The sequence below is a fragment of the Pleurodeles waltl genome, chromosome 12 (genome assembly GCF_031143425.1).
Source record: "Pleurodeles waltl isolate 20211129_DDA chromosome 12, aPleWal1.hap1.20221129, whole genome shotgun sequence".
NCBI lineage: Eukaryota > Metazoa > Chordata > Amphibia > Caudata > Salamandridae > Pleurodeles > Pleurodeles waltl.
In genome coordinates, this window is record NC_090451.1 from 101,525,103 (window position 1) to 101,552,383 (window position 27,281).

At 46.0% G+C, this 27,281-nt stretch overlaps 1 protein-coding gene across 1 annotated transcript in view; it reads right to left on the bottom strand.

Moving 5' to 3' along the window:
- LOC138267072 (cohesin subunit SA-2-like) overlaps positions 1–27,281 on the bottom strand; it is a 1,140,873-nt gene that overhangs the window by 54,757 nt on the left and 1,058,835 nt on the right. The window contains exons 26-27 of the mRNA XM_069215920.1: positions 23,526–23,674; positions 2,604–2,732 (exon numbers count right to left, since the gene is read on the bottom strand). Coding sequence (XP_069072021.1) covers positions 2,604–2,732; positions 23,526–23,674 — 278 coding nt within the window. The remainder of the gene's footprint in view (positions 1–2,603; positions 2,733–23,525; positions 23,675–27,281) is intronic.

Below are 27,281 nucleotides of genomic sequence, written 5' to 3' on the forward strand. Positions count from 1 at the left end.
TGGGCACTAAAGAGTGTTTCTAAGGGCTGCTTTATGTCACCCTAAGGGACCCACACTCAAACACATGCAGACTACCATTGCAGAATGCGTGAAATGGTGCAAACTCACATCCACGCGTGAAATTCACAATGTGTGCAATGCACACATCCACTGCCAGCAATATATGTAAGTCACCCCCACATAAGGCCATATAGCCCTAAAGCAGGGTGCATTATATTACATGTGAGGGCACATTTTTATGAGCAGATGTACTCCTGGGCTTCCTAGTTCCACTGCTAGACACTGCAAGTGTCCAGGAAGCCATTTTGAGGACAAGTACTGGGCAGTGGTATTACGAGCTAGCCAGCTGCATGATGGCTGCCCTGAAAATACCAATGTTTGGTATAAAACACCTCATCTTGATAAATCCGTACTAATGCCAGTATCAGATTTATTGACATGCACCCAGAGGGCACTTTAAAAGTGTTCCCTGAAAACCTACTAGCCCCTCAGTATGCTGACTGACTGGTATTGACCATCCTGCCATCACAGAAAAGTTTCTGCCCCCTTCGGGTGAGAGTACACTCAGGCCAGAAACAATGCCTGCTCCTGCAGAAGGTGATCACACCTCCTCCAGCAGGATGGCTAGTATTTTAGCAAATCAAGGCCTTCGATTTGCAGCCGTGGGTTCCCTTCAGACATGGGGAACGCCACCCCCTGCCGGAGGCTCATTTAGCACCAGAGAAGGAGGGATATTAGATTGTCAGAAGGTGTGTCACACTTACCAGCTAGCACACTTCTAAGGTGGGCCCACAGTATTTGATGAGGAAGGAATTCATCATCTAGGTTTTGGTGAAACTAGAGGACTCTGGGTCAGGGTTATGCCCACTCCCCACATGAAGTGGTCATATAGGGGGTGTAGTCACCCCTGGGATAAGTAGCCCATCGGCTACTACCCTACACTCCCGTTAATTCCCCTAAAGTGAGTGTTTAGGGGATCCCTTGATGCTAAATTGACAGATTCAACTTCCTGGGAACAGAAGATGGGCAAAGAGCAGTCGTATGAGAACTCAGAACTTACACCGGGACTTAGCGTCAAATCCCGCCCTGCTGCTGGTACCTTGACCATTGCAACAACTTGACCAAAAGCTGTGCATCCTCCCAAGCCCTTGGAGGTCTGTCCACCACTTCGCCAACCATCTAGCGTCTTCCTTGGGGTAGAGGAGCCATCCTCCAACATCTGCAGTCACTGACTGCATCTGTCCAGTACAATGTTTTGCTGCCCATCGGACCCACTGAGGGAGCATCACGCCAGGAGGGCTCTAAGAGGCTAGCCCCGACTTTTTACAGAGTTTCGAGACACTAGACACTCTAGGAGCCACCGCACCAATACCGTGAGTAACAGAACACTTGCAGCAACCAAGGCTTGTTTGTGTCCAGTCCAGACACCACTGCCACCAAAACAGTTTGAGGAGGGAATTCAGGACCAACGAAGCTCAGATCAGGTCAGACCAAAAACTGTGAGAGCCTCCAACAGAAGTGGAAAGCCGGCCAAACACCTCTGCATGCAAGCCCCGCAGCCTGGGTTTCAAACTACCAACTGTGCCCCCTTGCTCAAGAGACACTCATAAGCCAAGCCCACCTTGGGATTCTACTGTACTTGTCCCCCAGTACCCCCTGCAGCCTTCGTTCGCAGGTGCCCATGGCCTTCAACGGAGTAGGACTCAAGGCTTCCAACCCATCCAGTACCTCTGCACCCGGACATGCAAGGGGAGGTAAACAAACTGCTGATGGTTCTTCGTACCTTGGCCCCCTAGCACCTTAAGTTCCAAAGGGCACCCCGAGTTTCGAATACCATTGTCTTTTCACATTATATGTCTTTTCTCCCATAGGGTAATATAATTGTGTTCGAGGCTACTGCCTCAAAAACATTAGCTGTGGTTACTTGCAAAATTCATAACTCCAAAAGTACTTACCCGATATCGATGATCTTGGTGTCTGAAAATATATAAAAATCAGTGAAAAATGGTCTTGGATTTCATTTTAAGTGTATCATTATTGATTATGTGCAACAAATGCTTAATACTCCCCTCTGAGAAGCCTACATTGCTCCTCCATACTACCACTAATGGAGCACTTGGGATTATTAAATTAAGCCCTGTAAATCAAATAGGGGTCGTCTGGACTTTTTGCAAGGTGCGCCCTTACACTGACACTACATAAAAAGTCATCTTCCTACACAGCCGAACAGAGCTGCAGCACTGGCTGCTCTCAAGACAAATGACTATGGAGTACAATTAGCTTTCCTTGGTTTTGGCTTAAGCATGTCGGAATCTGAGCCAACTATCAAGAGTAGCAGCCTGAAGCCTGATCCCAACATTTTGACTCTGAAGTGCTCTCATGTTGCAGCTGGATCGCAAGCTTTTACATTTTGTTCTATTTTCTATTGGTTTAGGTTAAACTTCACTCCTACTCTACATCTACCAGGCACCGTTTCCCAGCTCATCCGTGCTGGACAATAGCCGTAAGCCCCCTATTTTTTATTTCTTTTTACCTCCTACCCACTCACAGTTTCTATAACGTAATGCACAAAACACCCTTGTTTTAATTCTTCTGCTACTCACAGGACCTTCTTGTCTTGCTTCAGCAGTTTGAATGAAAATTCACATAGGATATCCAGAAAGGCCAGGTTCTGTGGGACGTTGTCTGCACCAGCAGGAGGAGGGTCCTTGAAAGCAAACTTAATGCCCTCCCTGAATAAAAAGAACGGTGGTCATATGTAGAGGATATCTGACACAAACAAGACAGCTTTCAAATTTTCTCCCCAGCTTGTTTCACAGAGGATTGTCCTATGGATGAAACACATAAAGAAACATTTCCTAGCTATCGTACCAAAGTTTCAATTCTATTAAGGATAAAGAGGCAAAGATTATACTTTAATTCCTTTGCTTTATTTCTTACAGCAGCCCTTTAATTAAACTTTAAGTAACCCCATGAATCCCTGGGAATGGATCAAAACAACAGCCTTCAATTAAGTTCAACAGTTCCAGTCAATGTCCAATCAGGTATAAGCAGTCCTATATTATTCACTATCTATGTTGCCACTGCCTCTTTCGCCGGCCGAGTCATGTCACTGCATTTACTGTTCTCTGCACAAAACCTAGTGATGAATCACACTTTAGTCTTCCAACCTAATGGATGAAATGTGAATGAGGGATGAATTTGGAGATGTGACGCGTGGTGAACGCCAGTTAAAATTGGTTCCCTAGAATGGTAGGTGTTGAGGTAATTTAATTTGAATCTGTTTTGTGCTTTATATGTTGTCCCATGGTGTAGACAGTATGTTTTTCTTTAAATTTTGTGATAAACTAGGGGAGTGACATAATCAATACATTTTGAAGTGTGCACTTGAAATAACAGCTAGTAGCTCTCAGTATTAGAGGACAGCGATGTGATGTGAATAACTATGAGTTCAAGCCTGCATGTTGGCTATAATAGCAAGTTTCTCCAGATCAAGCACTCTTAGAAAATGCCTACCACTATGGATGACATGAAACCTACACCTTGTAGTTCCCTGTAAAGTGCTCCAACACCCTACACTAGTACGAGAGGTGCTATAAAAACAAATTGCATGTGACAGAGCAGTTATGGAGCGATGAGAGGCTCTTATGGTTTTACTTCCTATCCCTAACATTTATGTGAAAAAGCTTTCTCAGATCTTATGTACCTATAAAAATAAAAACAGAAATCACTTGGAAAATGTAGAATCTGACCTGAGGATTCAGCTTTCCTAAATAAAACCAAACATTGAAAAGTTAGTCGCCGTGATGCAGATTCAACCTTCCCATTAAATGTTTTTTTATATTTGCAACCTTTTTTCAATATAAAATAATTATATCTTTAGTAATTCTAGTATTTGTTTGTTGTGTACTTGTTTGTGTATTTTTTGTGAATTACTGTTTTAATGTTTGAAATTTAAATCATACAAATTGCTTGGGGGGTCTCCGGCTTCCAGTAGTGATTCAGTGGGTGGTCTGCAGGAGGCCAAAGGTTGGGAATCACTGCTCTAAAAGGTACCTTCAACACAGAACAAATTATATATATGGAAAATGTCACTTACCCAGTGTACATCTGTTCGTGGCATGTTCTGCTGCAGATTCACATGCTATGCATATGTCTGCCATCTAGTGTTGGGCTCGGAGTGTTACAAGTAGTTTTTTTTCTCGAAGAAGTGTTTTCGAGTCACGGGATCGACTGACTCCTCCTCTTCGGCTCCACTGCGCATGGGCATCGACTCCATGTTAGATTGTTTTCCCGCAGAGGGTAAGGTAGGAGTGATATAGTATAAAGAAAAGATATGCCCATGCGAATGGAATATATATATATATATATATATATATATATATATATACACACACACACATACACACACATATGTACAAGTGTTTGTTTAACTTAAACGGCTACAGGCTTCCGGGGAGGTGGGAGGGTGCATGTGAATCTGCAGTGGAACATGCCACAAACAGATGTACACTGGGTAAGTGACATTTTCTGTTCTATGGCATGTGTAGCTGCAGATACACATGCTATGCATAGACTAGAAAGCAGTTATTCCTCCCATAAAAGCGGTGGTTAGCTTGTAGGAGTTGAAGTTGTTTGAAATAATGTTTTTAGTACAGCTTGACCTATTGTTTTAGCAGCACAGCAAGCCACATCTACACAATAATGTTTAGTAAATGTATGTGGTGTTGACCAAGTAGCTGCTTTACAAATTTCAGCCATTGGTATATTTCCTAAGAAGGCCATTGTAGCACCTTTTTTTCCTTGTGGAATGTGCTGTAGGTGCAACTAAGAATTGTCTTTTAGCTTTAAGGTAACATGTTTGGATATATTTTACTATCCATCTTGCTAAACCTTGTTTTGAAATGGGGTTACCAGTATGAGGTTTTTGAAAAGCTACAAATAGCTGTTTAGTTTTCCTGAAAGGTGTTGTTCTATCTATGTAGTACATAAGAGCTCTTTTAATGTCTAATGTATGTAGAGCTCTTTCTGCCACAGAATCTGGCTATGGGAAGAAGACTGGTAGTGCCACTGTTTGATATGAAAAGGTGACAGTACTTTAGGAAGAAATTTAGGGTTAGTTCATAGTATGACTATGTTTATGTACTTGTATGAACGGTTCTTCAATAGTGAAAGCTTGAATTTCACTAACTCTTCGCAATGATGTAACTGTGACTAAGAAGGCAACCTTCCATGTTAAGAATTGCATCTGACATGAGTGCATAGGTTCAAATGGTGGGCCCATAATTCGCGTAAGCACTATGTTTAGATTCAATGAAGGAATTGGAGGTGTTCTGGGTGGGATGATGCATTTTAAACTTTCCATGAAGGCCTGGATAACAGGAACTCTAAATAAAGAGCTGTGCTGTATATTTTGCAAATATGCGGAAATTGCAGTGAGATGTATTTTTATGGACGAGAATGCCAAATTTGATTTTTGTAAATGAAGTAAATAGCAGACAATATCTTGTACTGATACTGAAAGAGGGGCAATTTGTTTTGATTGACAGTAATATACAAATCTTTTCCATTTGTTGGCATAGCACTGTCTGGTAGTGGGTTTTCTTGCTTGCTTAATTACTTCCATACATTCAGTTGGTAGTTGTAAATACCCAAATTCTATGACATCAGGAGCCAAATCGCTAGATTGAGTGTGTTGGGATTTGGGTTCCTGATCTGCACTTTGTTTTGTGTCAACAGATCTGGTCCGTTTGGGAGTTTGGAGTGTGGTACTACTGACAGGTCTAGTAGTGTTGTGTACCACGGCTGACATGCCAACATTGGGGCTATGAGTATCAGATGGAGCATGTTTTGATGCAGTTTGTTGACTAGAAATGGAATGGGTGGGAGAGGGGGAAAAGCGTAAGCAAATATCCCTCACCAATTGATTCATAGAGCATTGCCGTTGGATAGGGGATGTGGGTAGCTAGATGCAAAGTTTTGGCATTTTCGCTGGTGGCGAACAGATCTATGTGTGGTGTTCCCCATTGATGAAAGCATTTTTGAAGTACTTGAGGGTGAATCTCCCACTCGTGTGTCTGTTGATGATTTCTGCTGAGAACATCTGCTAGTTGGTTGTGTATCCCTGGAATGTACTGTGCTACCAGGTGAATTTGGTTGTGTATTGCCCATTTCCAAATTTTTGGAGTTAGGAGGGAGAGTTGGGACAAATGTGTACCTCCTTCTTTGTTTAGATAATACATGACGGTCATGTTGTCTGTTTTGATCAAGACATTTTTGTGAATTAGGAGAGGCTGAAAAGCTTTGAGTGCCAGGAAGACAGCTAACAGCTCTAAGTGATTCATGTGTAGCTGTCTGTGTTGGGCATCCCATTGTCCTTGAATGTTGTGATTGTTGAGGTGAGCTCCCCAGCCAATCATCGATGCGTCTGTTGTAAGTATGGTCTGAGGTACAGGGTCTTGAAATGGCCGCCCTTTGTTTAGATTTGTGGAATTCCACCACTGAAGGGACATGTATGTTTGGCGGTCTATCAACACTAGATCGTGAAGTTGACCCTGTGCTTGTGACCATTGTTGTGCAAGACACTGTTGCAAGGGCCGCATGTTTAGTCTTGAATGTGGAACAATTGCAATACACGATGCCATCATGCCTAATACTTTTATGACCAATTTGACAGTGTATTGTTGACCTGTGTGTATTTGTGCCAATATATTGTGAAATACTTGTATTCTTTGCATATTTGGACTTGCACTTGCTTTTTGAGTATTTAGTATTGCCCCTAAATACTGTTGTATTTGCGCAGGTTGTAGTTGTGACTTTTGGTAGTTTATGGAGAACCCTAGTGTGTGCAGGGTTTGTATTACATAATGCGCATGGTTTTGACACTGCGTATGACTGACTGATTTTATTAGCCAATCGTCTAGATATGGAAAGACATAAATGTGTTGTCTTCTTAGGTAGGCTGTGACAACTGCCAGGCACTTTGTGGAGCTGTTGTTATTCCAAAGGTAACACTTTGAACTGATAATGCTTTCCTCGAATGACAAACCTGGGATATTTTCTGTGTGCAGGATGGATGGGTATGTGAAAATATGCATATTTGAGGTCTAATGTTGCCATGAAATCGTGTTGCTGAAGTAGTGGGATAACATCCTGTAGTGTCACCATATGAAAGTGTTCTGACCGGATGTAAAGATTGAGGGTTCTAAGATCTAATATTGGCCTTAAGGTTCCATCCTTTTTGGGAATGAGGAAATACAGTGAGTAAACTCCCATCCCTATTTGATTTTGTGGCACAGTTTCTATTGCTTGTTTGAGTAATAGAGATTTGACTTCTTCCTGCAACAGAGTGATATGGTCTGTGGATAGCCTGTGTGGTTTTGGTGGAATGTTTGGTGGAGTTTGTATCAATTCTAGGCAATAGCCATTGTAGATAATTTACAATACCCAGTTGTCTGTGGTAATGTTTAGCCAATTGTTGTGGAACTTTTGCAGTCTTCCCCACACAGGGGAGGTGTGAAGTGGAAAGGAATGGCACAAGTCACTGTTTACTTTGTTGTGAGGCTTGTTTTGGTGTTTGATATTTTCCCCTGCCTTTGGGTACTGGCCTCTATTAAGTGCTTTTGGAACCACCTCGTTGGTATTGAGGTTGGTAGGCCGGCTTTGGCTGTGACGTGGATGCCTCCGCAGTTTGGGCTCTAAATCGACCTCTAAACCTGGGTTTACGAAAGGATCCCCTGTATTGTGTAGTGTACAGTGCACCCATGGCTTTTGCGGTGTTTTAATCCTTTCGCATTTTTTCAATAGCAGTGTTGACTTCTGGGCCGAAAAGCTGTTTTTGGTTGAATGGCATATTGAACACTGCCTGTTGGATTTCAGGTTTGAATCCTGAAGACCTAAGCCATGCATGTCTCCTTATGGTTACAGCAGTGTTGATGGTTCTGGCTGCTGTATCTGCAGAGTCTAGGGCCGACCTAATTTGATTGTTAGTGATAGCTTGCCCTTCCCCCACTATCTGTTGTGCCCTTTTTTGCTGTTCTTTAGGGAGATGCTAGATTATATGTTTCATCTCGTCCCAGTGGACCCTGTCATACCTAGCAAACAACGCCTGAGAGTTGGCTATTCTCCACTGGTTGGCTGCCTGAGATGCCACCCTTTTCCCAGCAGCATCAAACTTCCTACTCTCTTTGTCTGGTGGGGGTGCATCACCTGATGACTGTGAGCTCGCTCTCTTCCTGGCAGCGCTTACCACTAACGAGTCTGGAGGTAGTTGTTGGATAATATAGACAGGGTCGGAAGGAGGTGGCTTATATTTTTTCTCCACTCTAGGAGTAATTATCCTTGCCTTTAATGGCTCTCTAAATATCTGGTCAGCATGTTTTAACATGCCGGGGAGCATAGGAAGCAACTGATATGTTGCATGCGTGGAGGAGAGTGAATTAAATAAGAAATCATCCTCTAATGGCTCAGTATGCATGGTGACATTATGATATGTTGCCGCCCTACCTATCACTTGAGTGTAGCCTGTACTATCCTCTGGTGGTGAAGGCTTAGAGGGATAGCAATCTGGGTTACTGTCTGGAATGGGGTCTGGATGATAAAGATCCCATGGATCCACATTGCCCTGCTGCAAATCAAAGAGTGCGATGGTGACTGCATAGGTGTAGCACTAGTAGGAAGAGAGAGATATGTATATGTGGAGAATGAAGAGGAGACTGAGGCGGAGAAAATTGAGGCGGTGGAGGTCTCTTCTTTGTTTTTGGCACTTTAGCTGGAGGCACTGTAGTGTCCAATTCCTCCTGAAAGGCTAATTTCCTCTTTGGGTTTGGAGAAGGCGCGGTTAAAATTCTGCCAGTTTCTTTATGGATATGAATCCTGGCTTGCCTTTCATCCATTGCTTCCATTTGTGAGTCCTCCTCAGTAGTTTTGTGGCTTTCTTAAAGTGCTTTTGAAAGTCCATGCTCCTCAGTATAACTAGGTTTTTTCGGCTCCGAAGCTGGCTTTTTCGGTATCAAAAAAAGATGGGGTTGAAGATGGTCTCAGCTCCGAAAATGATTTTCGAGATTTCGACTCGGAAGAGCAGTGTTTGCTGGGTTCGGAGACGGAGCTTCAGCTCGAGTCCGATGGCTTCAGAGGGGTGGCCTTCTTCGTTGCCGAGCTGGTGGGTTGGTCTCCGAACGTTTTCTTTCGGGTCAAGCCATGGCCTTCCGGCAGTGGCCTTCCCAAGGCCTTATGTTTGGGCTTAGATGGCACAGGGGCAGGCGTACTCAGGTGCTGTCCTGCCGTGACCGGTCTGTCCTCCTCAGAATCCTGGTCGGAGTCGGACACTCGAATGGAGACTGTGGTATGCATGATTTCTTCTTCGATAATCGAGATGTTCAGTGCTCTTTGATGCCATCTTGAGTCTCCGTGCTCTTCTGTCCCGGAGCATCATATTCGACCAGAAGGATCTGCAGGCCTCGAAATTTTCTTCCCGATGGTCGGGGGAAAGGCAGAGATTACATACGAGGTGTTGGTCCGTATAAGGGAATTTAGCGTGGCACCAAGGAAAGAATCAGAATGGAGTCCGATCCATGAGGCTTCCATGCGGTCGGACCGACCAGGCGCCAGTTGGGCGCGTGCGCGCCCCTAAGGGCAAGTAAGGATGTTTGTTTCGACGGTATGGAAGTGCTGATCGAAGGTGTAACACGATCGAAAACAATACCGACGAGAAGAACAAGTTACTTAACTATGGTAATGCTTTTTCTGGTGGATAAAATAGTTACCTGTGGATTCCTCACCTTATGAATTCATCCTTGCGCCAGCATCCGACGGAAAGTCTTCTTCCCAGCTCTCCACGTCGACGAGGACGTCACAATTGCACGGCTCCACACGACTCCGTCTGACGTCACTGTGCCAATAAGAGGTCTCCGCTGGCGTCAGTTTCACCCATTATTTACGTGCCTTTGAGGCGAACAGGTGAGAACTGACTTCCACAATAACTCCAATAAATACATATATACATAAACCCTTCATGATGCAACATAATCAAAAACCATCATTCATATATACAGGAAAAAATATTAATATACACATATATCTATACAACCACATATCCTAGTGCAATCAGACAGGCAACGGAGAGGCGGGTGGGACTGTGAGGAATCCACAGGTAGCTATTGTATCCACCAGAAAAAGCATTACCCAAGGTAAATAACTTGTTCTTCTGATGGATACAAACTACCTGTGGATTTCTCACCTTATGAATAGAGTCCCAAAGCAGTACCGCACTCGGAGGTGGGTGTCCGTCTGATTACACCAATAAATCCTGTAAGACAGATAGTGCAAAATGGCCATCCCTCCAAACCTCCGAATCCAAGCAGTAATGCTTTGAAAAGGTATGGAGGGACGCCCAAGTTGCCGTCTTGCAAATGTCCACCACCGGGACCCCCCCTTGCCCGGGCCGAAGTGGCCGACTTAGCCCTTGTGGAGTGGGCCCTGATACCCTCAGGAGGAACTTTCTTTGCCAGTGAGTAGCAAACTTTTATACAAAGAATGACCCACCTGGAGATTGTTCTTTTATGGACTGCTCTGCCGCTGACCAACATACCCCACGAACAGCTGATCCTCCAGGCGAAAGTCTTTCGTCCTCTCAATATAAAAACTGAGAGCCCTTCTAGGGTCCAATCGATGTAGTCTCTCTTCTTCTTTAGAGGGGTGGGGAGGAGGTTGGGAAGGGTAATAGTTTGCCCTATATGAAAAGGAGTGACAACTTTTGGCAGGAAAACCACCCTGGTTTTCAGTACCACTTTATCAGGGAAAAATAAGGTAAAGGGCGGCTTTATGGAAAGGGCTTGAAGCTCCCCAACCCTCCTAGCAGAGGTTATAACGATTAGGAAAACAGTCTTAAGGACCAAATATCTTAAAGGACATGAATGAATGGGCTCGAACAGTGAACCCATCAGAAATGTTAAAACAAGATTTAAATCCCACTGAGGCATATGAAAGGGTGTGGGAGGAAACTTATTAAGCAGGCCCTTAATAAATCTATTTACAATCTGAGATTTAAATAAAGAGGGCTGGTCCGGGAGGCAAAGAAAAGCCGATACAGCAGCCAAATAACCTTTCTTTGCTAAATCAAGAGCAAATAACAAAACATCTGAAAGGTGGGCATTCAAGGGATCTTTTTGTTTCTCTCCACACCAAATCACAAATTTAGCCCACCTACCGGCATAAATTGAATATTTGCAACCTACTCCTCCCTGCTTGTTTACATACCACATCGCGGTAGTGTTGTCCGTGAGGACTTGAACCGACTGACCGCGAAGGGAAGAGAGGAAGGCCTAGAGAGCCAGATGTATCGCCCACAGTTCCAACAGATTGATTTGAAACATCTGTTCCACCGGAGACCAATGACCCTTGATCTCCAGATCCCCCAGATGAGCACCCCACCCTAGAGTGGAGGCATCCGTTACAACTGTGGCCACTAGAGGTGGTAGTGAGAACGGCCTTCCTTGGGAAAGGTTGCCGTTCACTGCCCACCATTGGAGATCCGCTGCAGTGTCCCTGGAGATCCTTATCGAATCCTCGAGATCTCCTTTGTGCTGAAACCACTGCCTGCGGAGGCACCACTGAAGAGCCCTCATATGCCAGCGCGCATGAATGACCAACAGAATGCAAGAAGCAAACAGACCCAGCAGACGCAAGACCTTGAGGACTGGAATAACCGCTCCATTTCGAAACATTGGAATCGGCGCCTGAATGACACGAATCCGCTGAGGTGGGGGATAGGGCCGATTCAATGTTGTGTCCAGTACTGCCCTTATGAACAGGAGGCGTTTAGAGGACTCCAGGTGAGACTTGGGCACATTTACCGAAAACCCCAGATCGAACAACAACTGGGTTGTCACCTGCAGGTGATGCAGCACCAGCTGTGGAGACTTGGCTTTGACCAACCAATCATCCAGGTAGGGGAATACCGCTATTCCCTTCCGCCTGAGATGTGCTGCAACCACTGCCATCACCTTTGTGAAGACTTGAGGTGCTGAAGTAAGCTCAAACGGAAGGACCACAAACTGGTAGTGTTGCGACCCCACCACAAACCGGAAATACTTCCTGTGCGACTTGAGTATAGGGATATGGAATACGCATCCTGCAAGTCGACAGACACCATCCAATCCTCTTTGTTCAATGCCATAAGTACCTGCGCTAGAGTCAGCATTTTGAATTTCTCCTGCTTGAGGGACCAATTCAAAATCCTCAGGTCTAGGATCGGTCTCAGGCGACCGTCCTTCTTGGGGATCAGGAAATATCTTAAATAACAACCCTGACCCCTTTCCTGCTCTGGAACCAACTCTACTGCACCCTTTGATAACATGGCCAGAACCTCCTGTTGTAACAACAGGAGATGGTCTTCTGAGCACAACGAGGGACGGGGGGGGGGGGGAGGGTGTAGAGGAGGGTACTTCTGAAAGGGGAGAGCATATCCTTTCTCCACAATATTCAACACCCAGGAGTCTGTTGTTATCAACTCCCACTCGCGGAGAAAAAGACGAACCTTCCCCCTTCAGGAGAGGCATGTTCGATAAAGTGGGGAAAACTAGGGCTGCTTCCCCTGCTGTTGTCCCCCAGAGGAAGAGGATGATGATGAAAGGTGCTGCTGGGCTGCCCCTCTAGCTCGAGCCCTCCCTCACCCTCTAAAGGATCGATAGGATGGATTTGCAGGTTGTTGGGCCGAGTATTGGGCCTCCGAAAAACTGCCCCACGACCAAACCCTCTGAACCTGCGAAAAGGCCGATAAGGGGCAGCAGGGGTAGCTTGTAAGCCTAAGGACTTTGCTGTAGCCCGGCTCTCCTTAAAACATTCAAGGACAGAGTCTGCTTTCTCCACAAACAGCCTTTTACCATCGAAGGGCAAGTCTAGTAAGGTGGTCTGTACATCAGAGGAGAATCCGGAGGACCTCAGCCAAGCATGCCTCCTTGTACCAACAGATGTCCCCATTGCCCTGGCAACTGAGTCCGTTGTGTCAAGGCCAGATTGTATAATCTGCTGCGCCGCAGCCTGTGTGTCTGAAAAGAGTGTTCCAAAAGGCCTCTGTGCATCCTGTGGCAGATCCCGACCATAGCCTTGGCCGAGTCCATAAGGGCGTGGGCATACCTGCCCAGCACAAAGGTAGCATTTGCAGCCTTGAGCACCATGCTGCAAGACGAAAAGATCTTTTTCAAAGACTGTTCCATTTGTATGGACTCTCTATCAGACGGGACTACAGGAAATTAACAGGAGCAGACTTCGTGGAGCAAGACGCTTGAACCACTAAACTCTCTGGGTTGGATGACATGAAAGGAACCCAGGATCCCAAGGTGCTCCCCTATGCCTCCTTGCTACAGCCCTGTTCACAGCCGGAGACAAAACTGGTTTCCTCCACAACTCCATAATAGGCTCCAACAATGCCTCGTTGAAGGGCAGCAAAGGATCAGCTGTGGATGTAGAGGGATGCAGCACCTCAGTTAGCAGATTTGTCTTCACCTCTGCTGCAGATAAAGGCAGGTCTAAATAGTCCGCTGCCTTTCTAATGACCGAATGAAATGTCGCTGCCTCCTCCGAAAACTCTCCTGGAGATGAAATGTCCCATTCCGGGGAGGTATCCAGCCCACTGGCTGACCCCAATCCTTGGTATTCATCCGAAGGCTCTACAAGCTTGCCCTCTTCCAACTGCCGGTATTCTTCCTCTTCAAGGAGACACAAGGCCTTCCTTCGAGAGCTCAAGCGGGATTCTAGCATCTGCGTCGACATCGAATCCACCGACGCCAAAGACACCGCTTCCAAATCCCAACCGGGCACAGAAGAGGATCGATGGATCCGAGAATCACTCGGATCCGGCGCCGACTTGTACTCCAACGGCGTCTTCTTCGGAGTCGGCTAGCACGCAGGTAATGGGGCCGGCTGGCCAGGGGACAGCATCGGCGTCGGCTGACGCGGTGATGGCAGTGGTGCCACAGATCTAGATGGTGACGCCATACCTCGTGGAGACATCATCGGCATCGACCCAGCACCCCCAACTGGGCAAAACGGCATAAACAGCCCCATCTTATATGGAGCCGGGGAGCCCAGTGAAAATGATAATGGCTCCGTGGCACCCGCCGGTGCACCAGCAGGGGCCATAGACTGGAAAACAGCATACATAGCATTTAGAAATGCCGCCGGATGCGCTCCCGAAGCTGGGAAGGCAGGATATCTCTGGTCTTGATCCTGCTGCTGCACATCAGGCTCTTGCGGCGCTGGTGAAAACTGAGGGCTATGAGGAGCCACCTCAGACTGACGGCGTCGGAGATTCTTCTGGACTCTGGGGCTGCGGAGTCACAGTAGGGCTCACCTCCCAATTCCTTCGACGTCTAGTAGATGGAGACCCCGACCTCAATCGGCTCTGTGTCGAACGGCGCCGTGAGTCATGATGACGCCACTTCTTGTGCCTCTTGGAAGAAGCGTGAGATGAAGCCCTCTTATTGTTACGAACTGCGCTTAACTTCTCACCTCTGGATACAGGGTTGGCGAATACCCCTGGTCTTCTGCAGGTTCTGGATAATCCCAGATAAGGGTGACCCTTTCTAGTAGCCACGGTGCCGCTTGACAAGAAACACCAAAGCAGACCGTACCCTTCAGAAAGAGTCCCAGAGGGAAAAAAAAACCAAACACTGGGGAAAAAACCTCAAACAGGAACTCCTAAAGAGAAGAAGAAAAAATAGGACTTGACAGCAGGAACAAAAAATAGGCAAAAATATTCCAAGGCACAATAAGCAGGAACGATGAACAGGAGCAAAGAGCACAACCAAAGAGAAGTATTTGCAACGCAAGGTAGAGCAAGACTGACTGACATATACTGAAAAAAGGGAGGTGACATCACAGGAAAGGGAAAGGACACCATCTTGAATTGGGAAAAGCCCATAGATAAGAATAGGAAAAAGAAGGCAGTATATAAAACAAAGAGCATGCTGGGACAGAAACTGGAAGAAGACAAGATGGAAACAAGCATGGCAAGGCAAGAAGGAAAAAGACCAGAAAAACCCACCACCAACAAAAAGGAAGAAAAAATGACTACCGGTAAGGGTAACGCGACCGGGAGCGTAATACACACTTCCCAGGACGCGCTACAAAAAAACACAGGGAACGGCGCTCCGAGTGTCGGCAGCACGTTCCTGTCGCGAGGGCCGAAAGAGACGCCGCGTCAAGGTGCGGCGTTACTCTTATGGCCCTTCTTCTTAGCCTTTGCTAAGAAAAGCCTGGCCTCTCTTTCTTTTAGTGCCTTAGGGTTCATGCTCTGGCACGATCCACACCCCTCAACATCGTGCTCAGAGCTAAGACACCAAAGGCAGTCCCCATGTGGATCAGTGACCGACATCCGACCGCCACATTCATTACAGGGCTTGAAACACGATTTTCTCGTGGGAGACATTGTAACTACTAAAGCTACACTCTATCCAACGAGCCAGGAAAAAAACGTTAGCGCCGAAGGCATGGAAAAAAGGAAACTGAAGTCAGCACGCCGGCGAGGACCTCTTATTGGCACGGTGACGTCAGACGGAGTCGTGTGGAGCTGTGCAATTGTGACATCCTCGTCGACATGGAGAGCCGGGAAGAAGACTTTCCGTCAGATGCTGGCGCAAGGGCGAATTCATAAGGTGAGGAATTAACAGGTAGTTTGTATCCATCAGAAATGAAGAACTTACAAGCTTTTCCGAATCGAACTATCGGAGCAAAAGGAAACCCGTCCGAACCCGATGGCAGAAAGAAAACAGTCTAACATGGAGTCGATGCCCATGCGCAATGGAGCCAAAGAGGAGGAGTCACTCGATCCCGTGACTCGAACACTTCTTCGAAGAAAAACAACTTGTAACACTCCGAGCCCAACACTGGATGGCAGACATATGCACAGCATGTGTATCTGCAGCTACACATGCTATCGAACACATATATATATATATATATATAGAGAGAGAGAGAGAGAGAGAGAGAGCGAGAGAGAGATTTATTGCAAGAGTCACTACTTAAGATCATTACATCGAGTATCATATTTCAGCTGTATGCAGACTGACTGGGAAACCGAACTGATCACACAGATCACTTTTCTTGTCTTGAGGGAAGAAAATATTGGGGAATGTCCTTTATATGAGTCACTGAAAATTACTCTAATTCATTACAGATTACTCACCCAATAAGAGTTGGGATGTGTCCTTATGGATGGCTCTTTTGATAAAGATGTGAGTATCGATTGGGTTTATGTACTATAGATGTGCCAAAAGGTTTATTTTCTTTAACAAATAAGTAATTCCTTCACAAATGCACATCTTCATTGGGCAAAGTGATTAAAATCGGTGTATATAGTTGAGAATGCATGACTGCAATATACATTTTTAACAACTGTTTTAGTACTGAATTCAATTTTGGCTGCCCTTTTTCTCTTTGTTTTTTGTCCTCTTTTGTTATTGGTTTATGTAAAATGAAGTTAATTTAGTCATCCTTTTCAGCCCTGAAGAAGCGGTGTAATATGTAGTGAAACACATGTTGGCTGAAAATGATCAAGCTATTATTTTAGAAAACAATAACGTTTAGTTGATTATGTACTTTATATTGACACGAAGTCATGGAAATACTCAAGACAATTGTCTGACTATATGTGTGAAAATATATGCGCTATATGTCAGAAATAAAAAGAAAAACTAAAATAAATATGTTTTACTTTATAATTTATGTGCCCAACAAATTCAGTATGATATTTTTAATATCAGTCTATATAGTTTTTGCATTCTTGAACTTTCAAATGACTCCACCAATCAAAACTTGTTGACACGTTTCGGCCTCACTGTTGCTTTGGGCCTCTTTAAGACTTGGGAAGAATAAAGTACCTAGGCAACCAATGCCCTCCTGACAACCCCTGTGTTGATGCCTCACTGAACTGTCTGGCAGTACCGCCAATGACGTAGCACTTTGACCACTGGTCAAGAAATAGTAGGATGGATGGGGTGAACTTCATTCACTGCTACAAAGTGCCAACCCTTCCGTGGCCTGATCCTCAAATTTGGGCACCAGTGCCAGCCTCCAAGGTCCAGTCCAAGAGAGTAACCCTCATCAAGTATTGCTGAGATGGCAGAGCGGAAGTTATTGATGGAGCGATACGCCAAATCCTATGTGGCCAGACTAGCTAGGAAATTGAACACATGTACTACATCTGCGACCACAGGATCAACACTCAGTAGCAGACACCAACGTGTCCATGCTGATCTGTACCGCTTGACTGTACTGTTGGCCCAAGCTTTGCATTGACTTCAGCCTCAAAAGCCCAGGACGACCATTGTCCCCTGTAATCTGCCACGCCATCAGACTTAAAGAACCCTCCAGCACCTGGCCGGTGCAGAACCTGGTCCAGATTGAGATTCTTAAACAGGTGAAGACGGATTAGAAAATATCAAGAAAGTTCCAGAAGAACCGGAAACCAGACTGGAGATCTCCAAATGGGCGTGATCAGCACCCCTGCCACATGTTGCCGCCTAATCTGGCATTCGGATGGAGTTTCCAAAGACTGGAATCTGTGACAGGAGTGCCAATCTGCCACCTAAGTCACTTGAATGGGAAGATACTCTCCTGTGACCAAGACCTGATGGTTCAAGCAAAATTGCCAAGAGGTGGTTGCTGGGGCAGATAGATCCTTGGAGCGAGTGCCTCCCAGATGACCGATATATCGGACCGTTGATATATTGTGCCATCTTGAGGAGTGCACATGGTTGAATCCTGTAAGGAAATGCCTCCTTGGCATGGTTACTCCCTGAATTTTTGCCTTTGCTGATGCCAAGTTATGATTTGAAAGTGTGCTGAGGCCTGCTAACCAGGCCCCAGCACCAGTGTCCTTTCCCTAACCTGTACCTTTGTTTCCACAATTGGCACACCCTGGCATCCAGGTAAGTCCCTTGTAACTGGTACCCCTGGTACCAAGGGCCCTGATGCCAGGGGAAGGTCTCTAAGGGCTGCAGCATGTCTTATGCCACCCTGGAGACCTCTCACTCAGCACAGACACACTGCTTGCCAGCTTGTGTGTACTGGTGGGGAGAAAATGACTACGTCGACATGGCACTCCCCTCAGGGTGCCATGCCAACCTCACACTGCCCATGGCATAGATAAATCACCCCTCTAGCAGGCCTTACAGCCCTAAGGCAGGGTGCCCTATACCATAGGTGAGGGCATAGGTGCATGAGCACTGTCCCCCTACAGTGTCTAAACAAAACCTTAGACATTGTAAGTGCGGGGTAGCCATAAGAGTATATGGTCTGGGAGTCTGTCATACACGAACTCCACAGCACCATCATGGCTACACTGAAAACTGGGAAGTTTGGTATCAAACTTCTCAGCACAATAAATGCACACTGATGCCAGATTCCAATTTATTGTGAAATACACCCCAGAGGGCATCTTAGAGATGCCCCCTGAAAAAAAAAACGACTTCCAGTGTGGGCTGACTAGTTTTACCAGCCTGCCACACACCAGACATGTTGCTGGCCACATGGGGAGCATGTGGCTAGTAAAGCCTGTACTGGGTGGAGGTGCTTCTCACCTCCCCCTGCAGGAATTGTAACACCTGGCGGTGAGTCTCAAAGGCTCACCCCCTTTGTTACAACGCCCCAGGGCACTCCAGCTAGTGGAGATGCCCGTCCCCTCCAACCACGGCACCACTTTTGGCGGCAAGGCCGGAGGACATAATGAGAAAAACAAGGAGGAGTCACTGGCCAGTCAGGACAGCCCCTAAGGTGTCCTGAGCTGAGGTGACTGACTGTTAGAAATCCTCCATCTTGCAGATGGAGGATTCCCCCAATAGGATTAGGGATGTGCCCCCCTCCCCTCAGGGAGGAGGCACAAAGAGGGTGTAGCCACCCTCAGGGCTAGTAGCCAGTGGCTACTAACCCTCCCAGACCTAAACACACCCCTAAATTGAGTATTTAGGGGCCCCCAGAACCTAGCAAGATAGATTCCTGCAACCTGAAGACGAAGAAGGACTGCTGACCTGAAAGCCCTGCAGAGAAGACGGAGACACCAACTGCTTTGGCCCCAGCCCTACCAGCCTGTCTCCCCCACTTCAAGAAAAACTGCAACAGCGACGCGTTCCACAGGGTCCAGCAACCTCTGAAGCCTCAGAGGACTACCTTGCATCTAAAAGGACCAAGAACTTCCGAGGACAGTGGCTCTGCTCCAAAGAAGAAACATCTTTGCAACAAAGAAGCAACTTTTAAAGACAACACGTTTCCCGCCAGAAGCGTGAGACTTTGCACTCTGCACCCCCGGCTCGACCTGCGGAGAAACAACACTACAGGGAGGACTCCCCGGCGACTGCGACCCTCTGAGTGGCCAGAGTTGACCCCCTGGGCCCCCCCAGCGACGCCTGCAGAGGGAATCCAGAGGCTCCCCCTGACCGCGACTGCCTGCTTCTAAGAACCCGACGCCTGGTAAAGACACTGCACCCGCAGCCCCCAGGACCTGAAGGATCCGACCTCCAGTGCCGAAGCGACCCCCAGGTGGCCCTCTCCCTTGCCCAGGTGGTGGCTACCCTGAGGAGCCCCCCCCCCTTGCCTGCCTGCTTCGCTGAAGAGACCCCTGGGTCTCCTATTGAACTCTATTGCAAACCCGACGCCTGTTTGCACTCTGCACCCGGCCGCCCCCGTGCCGCTGAGGGTGTACTTTTTGTGCTGACTTGTGTCCCCCCCCCGGTGCCCTACAAAACCCCCCTGGTCTGCCCTCCGAAGTCGCGGGTACTTACGTGCTGGCAGACTGGAACCGGGGCACCCCCTTCTCCATTGAAGCCTATGTGTTTTGGGTACCACTTTGACCTCTGCACCTGACCGGCCCGAGCTGCTGGTGTGGTAACTTTGGGGTTGCCCTGAACCCCTAACGGTGGGCTACCTTGGACCCAACTTTGAACCCTGTAGGTGGTTTACTCACCTGCAAAACTAACAAATACTTACCTCCCCCAGGAACTGTTGAAATTTGCACAGTCTAGTTTTAAAATAGCTTATTGCCATTTTGTGCCAAAACTGTATATGCTATTTTGCTGATTCAAAGTTCCTATGATACCTAAGTGAAGAACCTTTCATTTGAAGTATTGATTGTAAATCTTGAACCTGTGGTTCTTAAAATAAACTAAGAAAATATATTTTTCTATACAAAAACATATTGGCCTGGAATTGTCTTTGAGTGTGTGTTCCTCATTTATTGCCTGTGTGTATGTAAAACAAATGCTTAACACTACCTTCTGATAAGCCTACTGCTCGACCACACTACCACAAAATAGAGCATTAGAATTATCTCTTTTTGCCACTATCTTACCTCTAAGGGGAACTCTTGGACTCTGTGCATGCTATTTCTTACTTTGAAATAGTACATACAGAGCCAACTTCCTACAAATCCTGTCTCTGGTCCAACAACAGACCGCAAAGGAACCAACCAGGAGCTCCGAGCAATTGATATGCCATCTCTTTTCTTGAAAAGACCATTAACCCCCTATTGAAAATTCACCACACCTTCCTCACCAACCTGATCTGCTGGAGTCCCGATTATATGACTAGATCTGGGGCTGACCCGAAAATCACACTCCCATTCCATGCTTCCATTTGAAAAAGCCACCAGTCGATTTCCTCACTCACTTTGTCCGAGAGGGACAACACTTGAGAGTAAGTGGCCCTTCTGCAGATGAGTCTCTGAGCCATTGAAGGGCTTGGTAAAGAAGGGATCCCGGAAAGATGGCCTGTATGGATAAAGAGAGGAGTCCCTCCAGGCGAGCAACATGATGCAATGAAGTGCGTGGCTACGCCAGGGTTCTCCGCAACTCATGCCGGATCTTCATCACTTTCTGAGACAGAAGGCTCAGAGAGGCTGTGGTGAAGTCCATCACAAAGCCCAGAAAGGTTGCTCTCTGGGAGGGTGCCACGAGGGGCGTTTTCTTGTTTATCACAAAACCTAGACTTAACAGGCGGTTGACCACAGTTTGCAGCTGGAGCGACAGCATCACAGGCAGTAAGCCATTATCAGCATGTCATCCAGCTAAAGGAGGCATGTCCCCTGTGCCCAAAGGTTTTTCCACAATAAGTTTGAGAACTTTCGCAAAGCACCAAGTGGCGGAAGCGAACCTGAAGGGCAGAGTGGACACCTCAAATGTTTGATGAGGTCAAACAAACTGGAGGAACCTCCTGTGAGGAAGCAAAATTAAAAGTGGTACAGAAAGATAAACGCCCTAAATGTCCATCCAGTCGGAGGGATGCAGCAGATCTCGCTGGAGGTGGATGCCCGCCAGCTTGAAGTGGCAGTATAAAAACCAACAAACAATAACTTACAGTGAAGTTGGCAATGCTGTTATGCCTGGAATCCTGTAATCCGGTGTCGGATGTTCAGGTCCTGGATAGTACAGATTGAACTTTTTCCCCTTCCAGGGTGTCCTTTACAAAGTTCAACACAAGGGTTATCTCTTACTCTGACTTCCCAGATTCTCCTAAGCTGTGAATGGTGCAATGTCTTGAGGCGTATGAAGAAATATCCTACGAGTTCTGACCGCCAGGTGAGAGACAGCTCCTTACTGCACTGTGTAAACCGCATAGGCATTCTCTTCCCCTCCATAGCCCGCTGGGTGTGTTGGGTCTTGCAGGAGACCGGCATTGACCCTAAGGCCTTCAGAGTACATTCAGCTCAAGGGGCAATGGCTTCAAAGGCTTTTAGCGTGGGTTCCCACTTGAACAATATCATGAATGCGACAGACTCGTTCTTGGACTCTACCTTTAAGAGGTTCTACTTTAAGCCGGTGCTGAATATGGCTCATTTGGTGGTGGTTGAACCAGCATAATCCTTGCCTCTGGTCCAGACATTTAATGAAAAATGTCCTAGCTATCGTAACAGAAAGTTTCAATTTAACTGAGGACACGGAGGCGAGGATTATCCCATTCAGTGGGATTCTAATCCAGAGGACCATCGCCATGACTGTTAGGTATTTGTTGTTTCTGCTAATCTATTGGATGTCATACTATAATGTTTTTTCAATGATGTTTATGACTATTGTTATGCTGAGAAGGATGTTTTCTTGTGCAGCTGCTTGACCTGCTTCAGATCCTTTTGCTGATGGCTTTCTCTTTCCTAGGGACTGAAGCTGGGAAACGGGAACCATGAAGACCATGCATTGGAGTGACTTGCACGACTAAAGAGGCAGTGCCAACATAGATAATGTACTAAATTGGGGCGGCTGCTTATACCTAATTGGACACTGACTGTAACTGTTGTACTTGATCGGATACTGTTGTTTTGATCCGTTCTGAGGGTTGCATGGGTTACTTAATGGCTACTGTAAGAAATAAAGCAAAGGAAGTAAAGCAGAATCCTCACACCTCCCATCCGGACATAGAATTCCATTATCGCAGATAATGCATGATTCATTTAAGAGAATGAAGTGGGTCCAGATGGGATTAGGAATATATGCAATTATGACTTAAAATGCTGAAGTTCACAAGGCCCAGAGATTATGTAGCTCAAATAGGTCAGTGTTATATTCCTGAATTCAGGATGGGACAAATGTGAGTACAAATAGAAAAAGGCAAAGAAAAATCATCACAGTTGTGCCTAGGATACCTGAAAATGATTCAGAATGTATATAGTGATGCACAAAAAACCTTACTTTATATATGTGTGGAATCATTTCTAAAACAACAAATATGTACATTCTGCTAACTTCATGAGTCTCTTCTTGCTTACCACATTCCCTCTTCCTCCTTTCTTAAAACCAATAACTGTAGCACATTTCCACCAACATGGAGAAATCTTTTCATAATCATATTCTTACACACACCCTTTACTTTAAACAGGTACCATTACCCTTCCGCTAACTCTAATAAGCATCTTTGAGTTTGTTCTCAGGAAAAGTTGTCTCAGCAACAAATGTGCTAGAAATACATTATTCTCACTGGATTCAGTTTTCAATACGCTTAAAAAATGTTGGAGCACACAAGAGGTGATTTGAAAGGCATGTGGCAGTGCAACAGGATAATGCATTCTCACAATCTCTATATTTTGTAGTGCTGTATTACAATACAATACAGTAAAGCTCTCCTGCACTTACACTCATACTTCGTTTTGTGCTGGGGTGTATACAGTATTGCCCCATTATGGAGAAGAAATTCTCATTTGATGCTGAGAAGCAAGTATAGTCCATTGAACCTGGGAATAAGTAAATACTACCCATCATCCAAGGTACCCTGAGTAGGGAAATATTTGTCTGAAAATATCAAAAAGGAAGATAGCTCTTCTGTAGCATACACCATGCCTTTCCCAGCGAAAGTCTGTACAGCAAAGCCAGGTGTTTGTTTTACGATTTAAATGTGTCTCAAATATTTCACTGGCTTCCACTACAGTCTCTAAACACAAAGGCTGGATGACTGCTACTATGCTCCCTCTCTCGTCTCTGCCCCTAATAATCTTCAACGAGTCCTCCATGGAGTACCCATAAGGGTAGTATGATCGTGCTGTGACTTACTTGTGAAGAATGACGACTGGTTCACGGTTCCGTAACTGATCTGGTCCAAACATAATGGCAAAGCGGCGGCCCAGGTCCCTTATATCCATGAAGGCCTGAGTGGAGCGGATTACAGATGGTCCATGGTCCTCAACCATTTCTGCAAAAACCTTATCACACAAAGAAAATGATAGAACAGAACAGTGGCTAACCAGTGTCTGACTTTTTAACTTTGACATACTTATTAGAATATGCATAGCTTAAAGGGAGGACTTAAACTACTTTTGTAGAAACAAAATTAGACACACCAGTCACTTGCCAAAATATGTTAAAAGCTGTGAAAGAAATGGCACACCCAGTGCTGTTTAGATATGAAAAAAACTAGAGAACACAACTTGAAATGGAAGCATGTTAGCACAGCAGTGAACACACTGGAGAGCATCAATGTAGATGAATGAACTGCCTTCTCCTGCATTGCCAAATGTATTATATTTCATGATTAGAAACAGATAAATCATATTGAGGGCAAAGCAATGCATTCATTTAACAATAAACTCTCCCCTTCTCACTGTTCCTTATTGCCACCAGTAGGAACAGCTATTTTATCTCTCTCTCACTGCCTTTAGGCTTCTTTCGTGATCTGCCTTACATCTGCAGCCATACCTGAGCAGCTGGCCATGTCGCTACCGGACAACAGACAGGTACAGCACATCTTTGTTTTGCTCCACCGTTAGATAGAGTTGGCAGTTGATCCCAAAAATGTTACTGTAGGCACCCAGAGATCCACAATTTATTTAATGACTTTCAGCATCTGCAGTGAGAGGGATGAGATCTCTTTCATAACTCTATGCAGAAGAGGTAGAAGTGAAACTGTATACAGGAGTCCCAAGCTCTGTTCTACAGTGGTGAAAACATAAAGGCAGTGTTTTCCCCACTGAGGAGATGAGTAATGCCACCTAAGAATGTGGTTGCAGTTCGTGGTCTTCCAGGTGTCACCCGAGCTTGTCTGCTATGGTATTCAAGGACCCTGCCCTGTGGTTTATTAGGAAGATACCCTGAAGCTTCAACCAATTCCAGAAGAGGTCCCCAACCCAGAAATGAGTCAATTATCACTGTCAGCTCTAGGTTGTAAAGGGAGCGGGGCCTGCTACTGATCCAACTGCGACCGATTACCAAACTTCTGAATATAGTGTGCAGACTCCTTTGAAATTTGAATGCTGTCAGATAGGTTTCTTTGGAGCTGGGCATACTGAAACTTCAAAATCCACCTGCCATAGTCACAACAAAGAAGAGGAAGGAGACTAAAAAGCCAAGAGGCCTCAGGGCTGCTCTAGAGATCCAATACAGAGGCTGAAATGCTGGGATCACAGCCAGAATGTCCTGGACCCATTACAATGGAAAGAAGGCCAAGAAGTATACAGTATCAAAGACAGCCTCCATAAAATGAAGCTTATGTGAAGTAGTCCGGTGCAAATTCAGCTTATCATGAATTCCCAACAATGTCAGAAGGTCTGAAGCCTTCGATGCGTGTTCACCGTTAAGGGAAAACAGGTATTTCCAACCTTTAAAGGGGCCTGAGGGTACCCCAGAGGGAGCAGGAAGAATGCCAGCATGGCCTCCTTAAAGGCGTAAATTTGCGGAGGCATTGCCGATGGCCTGGAAAATAAAGGACACACTAGGAAAAATTGTGGAATTGGTTCCAGTCGGCGATCTGGAGGTAGACCACCTCACCCTGGGACACCCTCCAACCTTCTCTTTGGATGTAGAGTGGGGGATAGGGTTGAGACCTGGTTCATTTTCTTGTGCTTGCAACTGGACTGCGCTGTTAAGATTCTCACATAAATCTAAATTGAAGGAGATTTCTAGCTGGGAAAGTGTCAGGATCTGAAGACAGTTTGCACCCTTGACATGGAGTGGGACCTAATCCAGGTCAATTACTTTTTGTTTTCTGCAACATACAGCTTTGCCTCCCTGTCTCACATCACATTGAGTGCATGAGGGTACACTTATCGCACAACTTAAGAGTTATGTCCTGAAGCTAAACCACTAGAAGCACCCTGTGCAGGGTGTAAACATAATCTGTTTTCAACAGTTGCAGAAAGGTTTGAAACCTTCAGTCTTAGAAGGGGGCCTCATCCCCTAGCACACTAGATTTTGTTTAGCCGTTGGAAGGCTTTATGAAGAAATTGGGAGCAAAGATGCAGATCCATGTAAGGCGGCATGCAAAGAAAGGAACCGAAGTCAGAGGGCAGGGGTGGCATTTATAAGAGGCCCTGATCTATCACTTACAGAGCAGAAGGGAGAGTAAGCAGAGCTGAACAATGCCATTTAGTCACGAACAGCAACATCGCTAGAGAAAAGTGTAGGAGGCTGGCCTGGTTTGTAGTGGGTACCTTGGGTACTAACACCTTATACCAGGTCCAGTTATCCCTTATTAGTGAAATGTAGTAGTGTTCTAGCAGCTTAGGCTGATAGAGGTAGCTATAGCAGAGCAGCTTAGGCTGAACTAGGAGACATGCAAAGCTCATGCAATACCACTTATAGCTACACAGTACTTATACACAAGTAAAGACAATACTGTTACCAAAAATAAAGGTATTTATTTGGGTGACACAGTACCAAAAATATCTTAGAGACAATACTCCTTCTGGAGGTAAGAATTATACACAATATATACGCTAGACACCAAAATTAGACAAGTAAATAGTCATAGAACAATGCAAACAGTAGGAAATCCTATAGAATGCAATGGGAGAAAATAGGTCTAGGGGCAACACAATCCATATACTAAGAAAGTGGAATGCAAATCAAATTCCCCCCTAGACAAGTGTAGTGTGTGCAGAATCGCTGGGAAAGTAAGAATACAGTAAAGGTAAGTAAATTACCCCACCCCAGAGCCCAGAAAAGCAGGAGTAAAGTACTGCAAGTTTCCTTAGGACACGCTACACCTCGTTTTTGGGATTTTGCAGCAGGCAACCAAGCCTGCAAAGAACAACTGCTGGATTATCGGACCTGAAGACCTGCAAAGGAAGGGGATCAAGCCCAGAAGTCGAAAGAAGTTCCAGGAAGGACAGGAGCCCCTGCCAACCCAGAAGAGGGTGCAAAAGAAGAGTCCCCAGTTAGTCAAAGACTGCAGGAATGCACCCTAGGAAGATGCCAGTGGGTTCCTCTGTGTTGCAAAAGATGTCCCAGGTGTGAATATCGTTGCAGACGAGATTTCTTGTTGGAAGGCACCAATAAGCCTTGGCTACTACAAAGTTGCTTTTTGCGTCAAAATGGTGCTGGATGGACCCAGGAGGGACCTGGGGGCTTCAATTCTGTGTGCGAAGGAAAAGGGGGCTCTCAGCACTTTAGAGAGCCCTCACGATGCCAGCCAGCGCCCCCAGGATCCGGGTTCAATGGAGGTGCAAAACGCAGTTGATGCAGCTCAAAAAAGGTCCCACGCTGCTGGAGAACAACTCAGCAAGTTGAGCGTCACAGGCTAGAGGGCTGGGGACCTGGGACAGGCTGTGCAAGAAGGAATTTTGTAAAGAGTGCAAAAAGGCCTCAGGAGGTGAAGATGATGCAGTACACAGGGGTACCGTCGCTCTTGGGGAAGGCAAGGCCTTACCTCCTCCAAATTGCATCAGCAGGACCTCAGGACAGTTTATGTTGATGATGTTCACCCTCTGTGTCCTTGGGAGCATGCTCGTCGCTGTGAGAGGACTCCCAGGGTACCGGTCGTCACCTTGGTCTCCGTCACTCCACAGAGATTTCTTCGGTCCTTCTGGTTTAGGA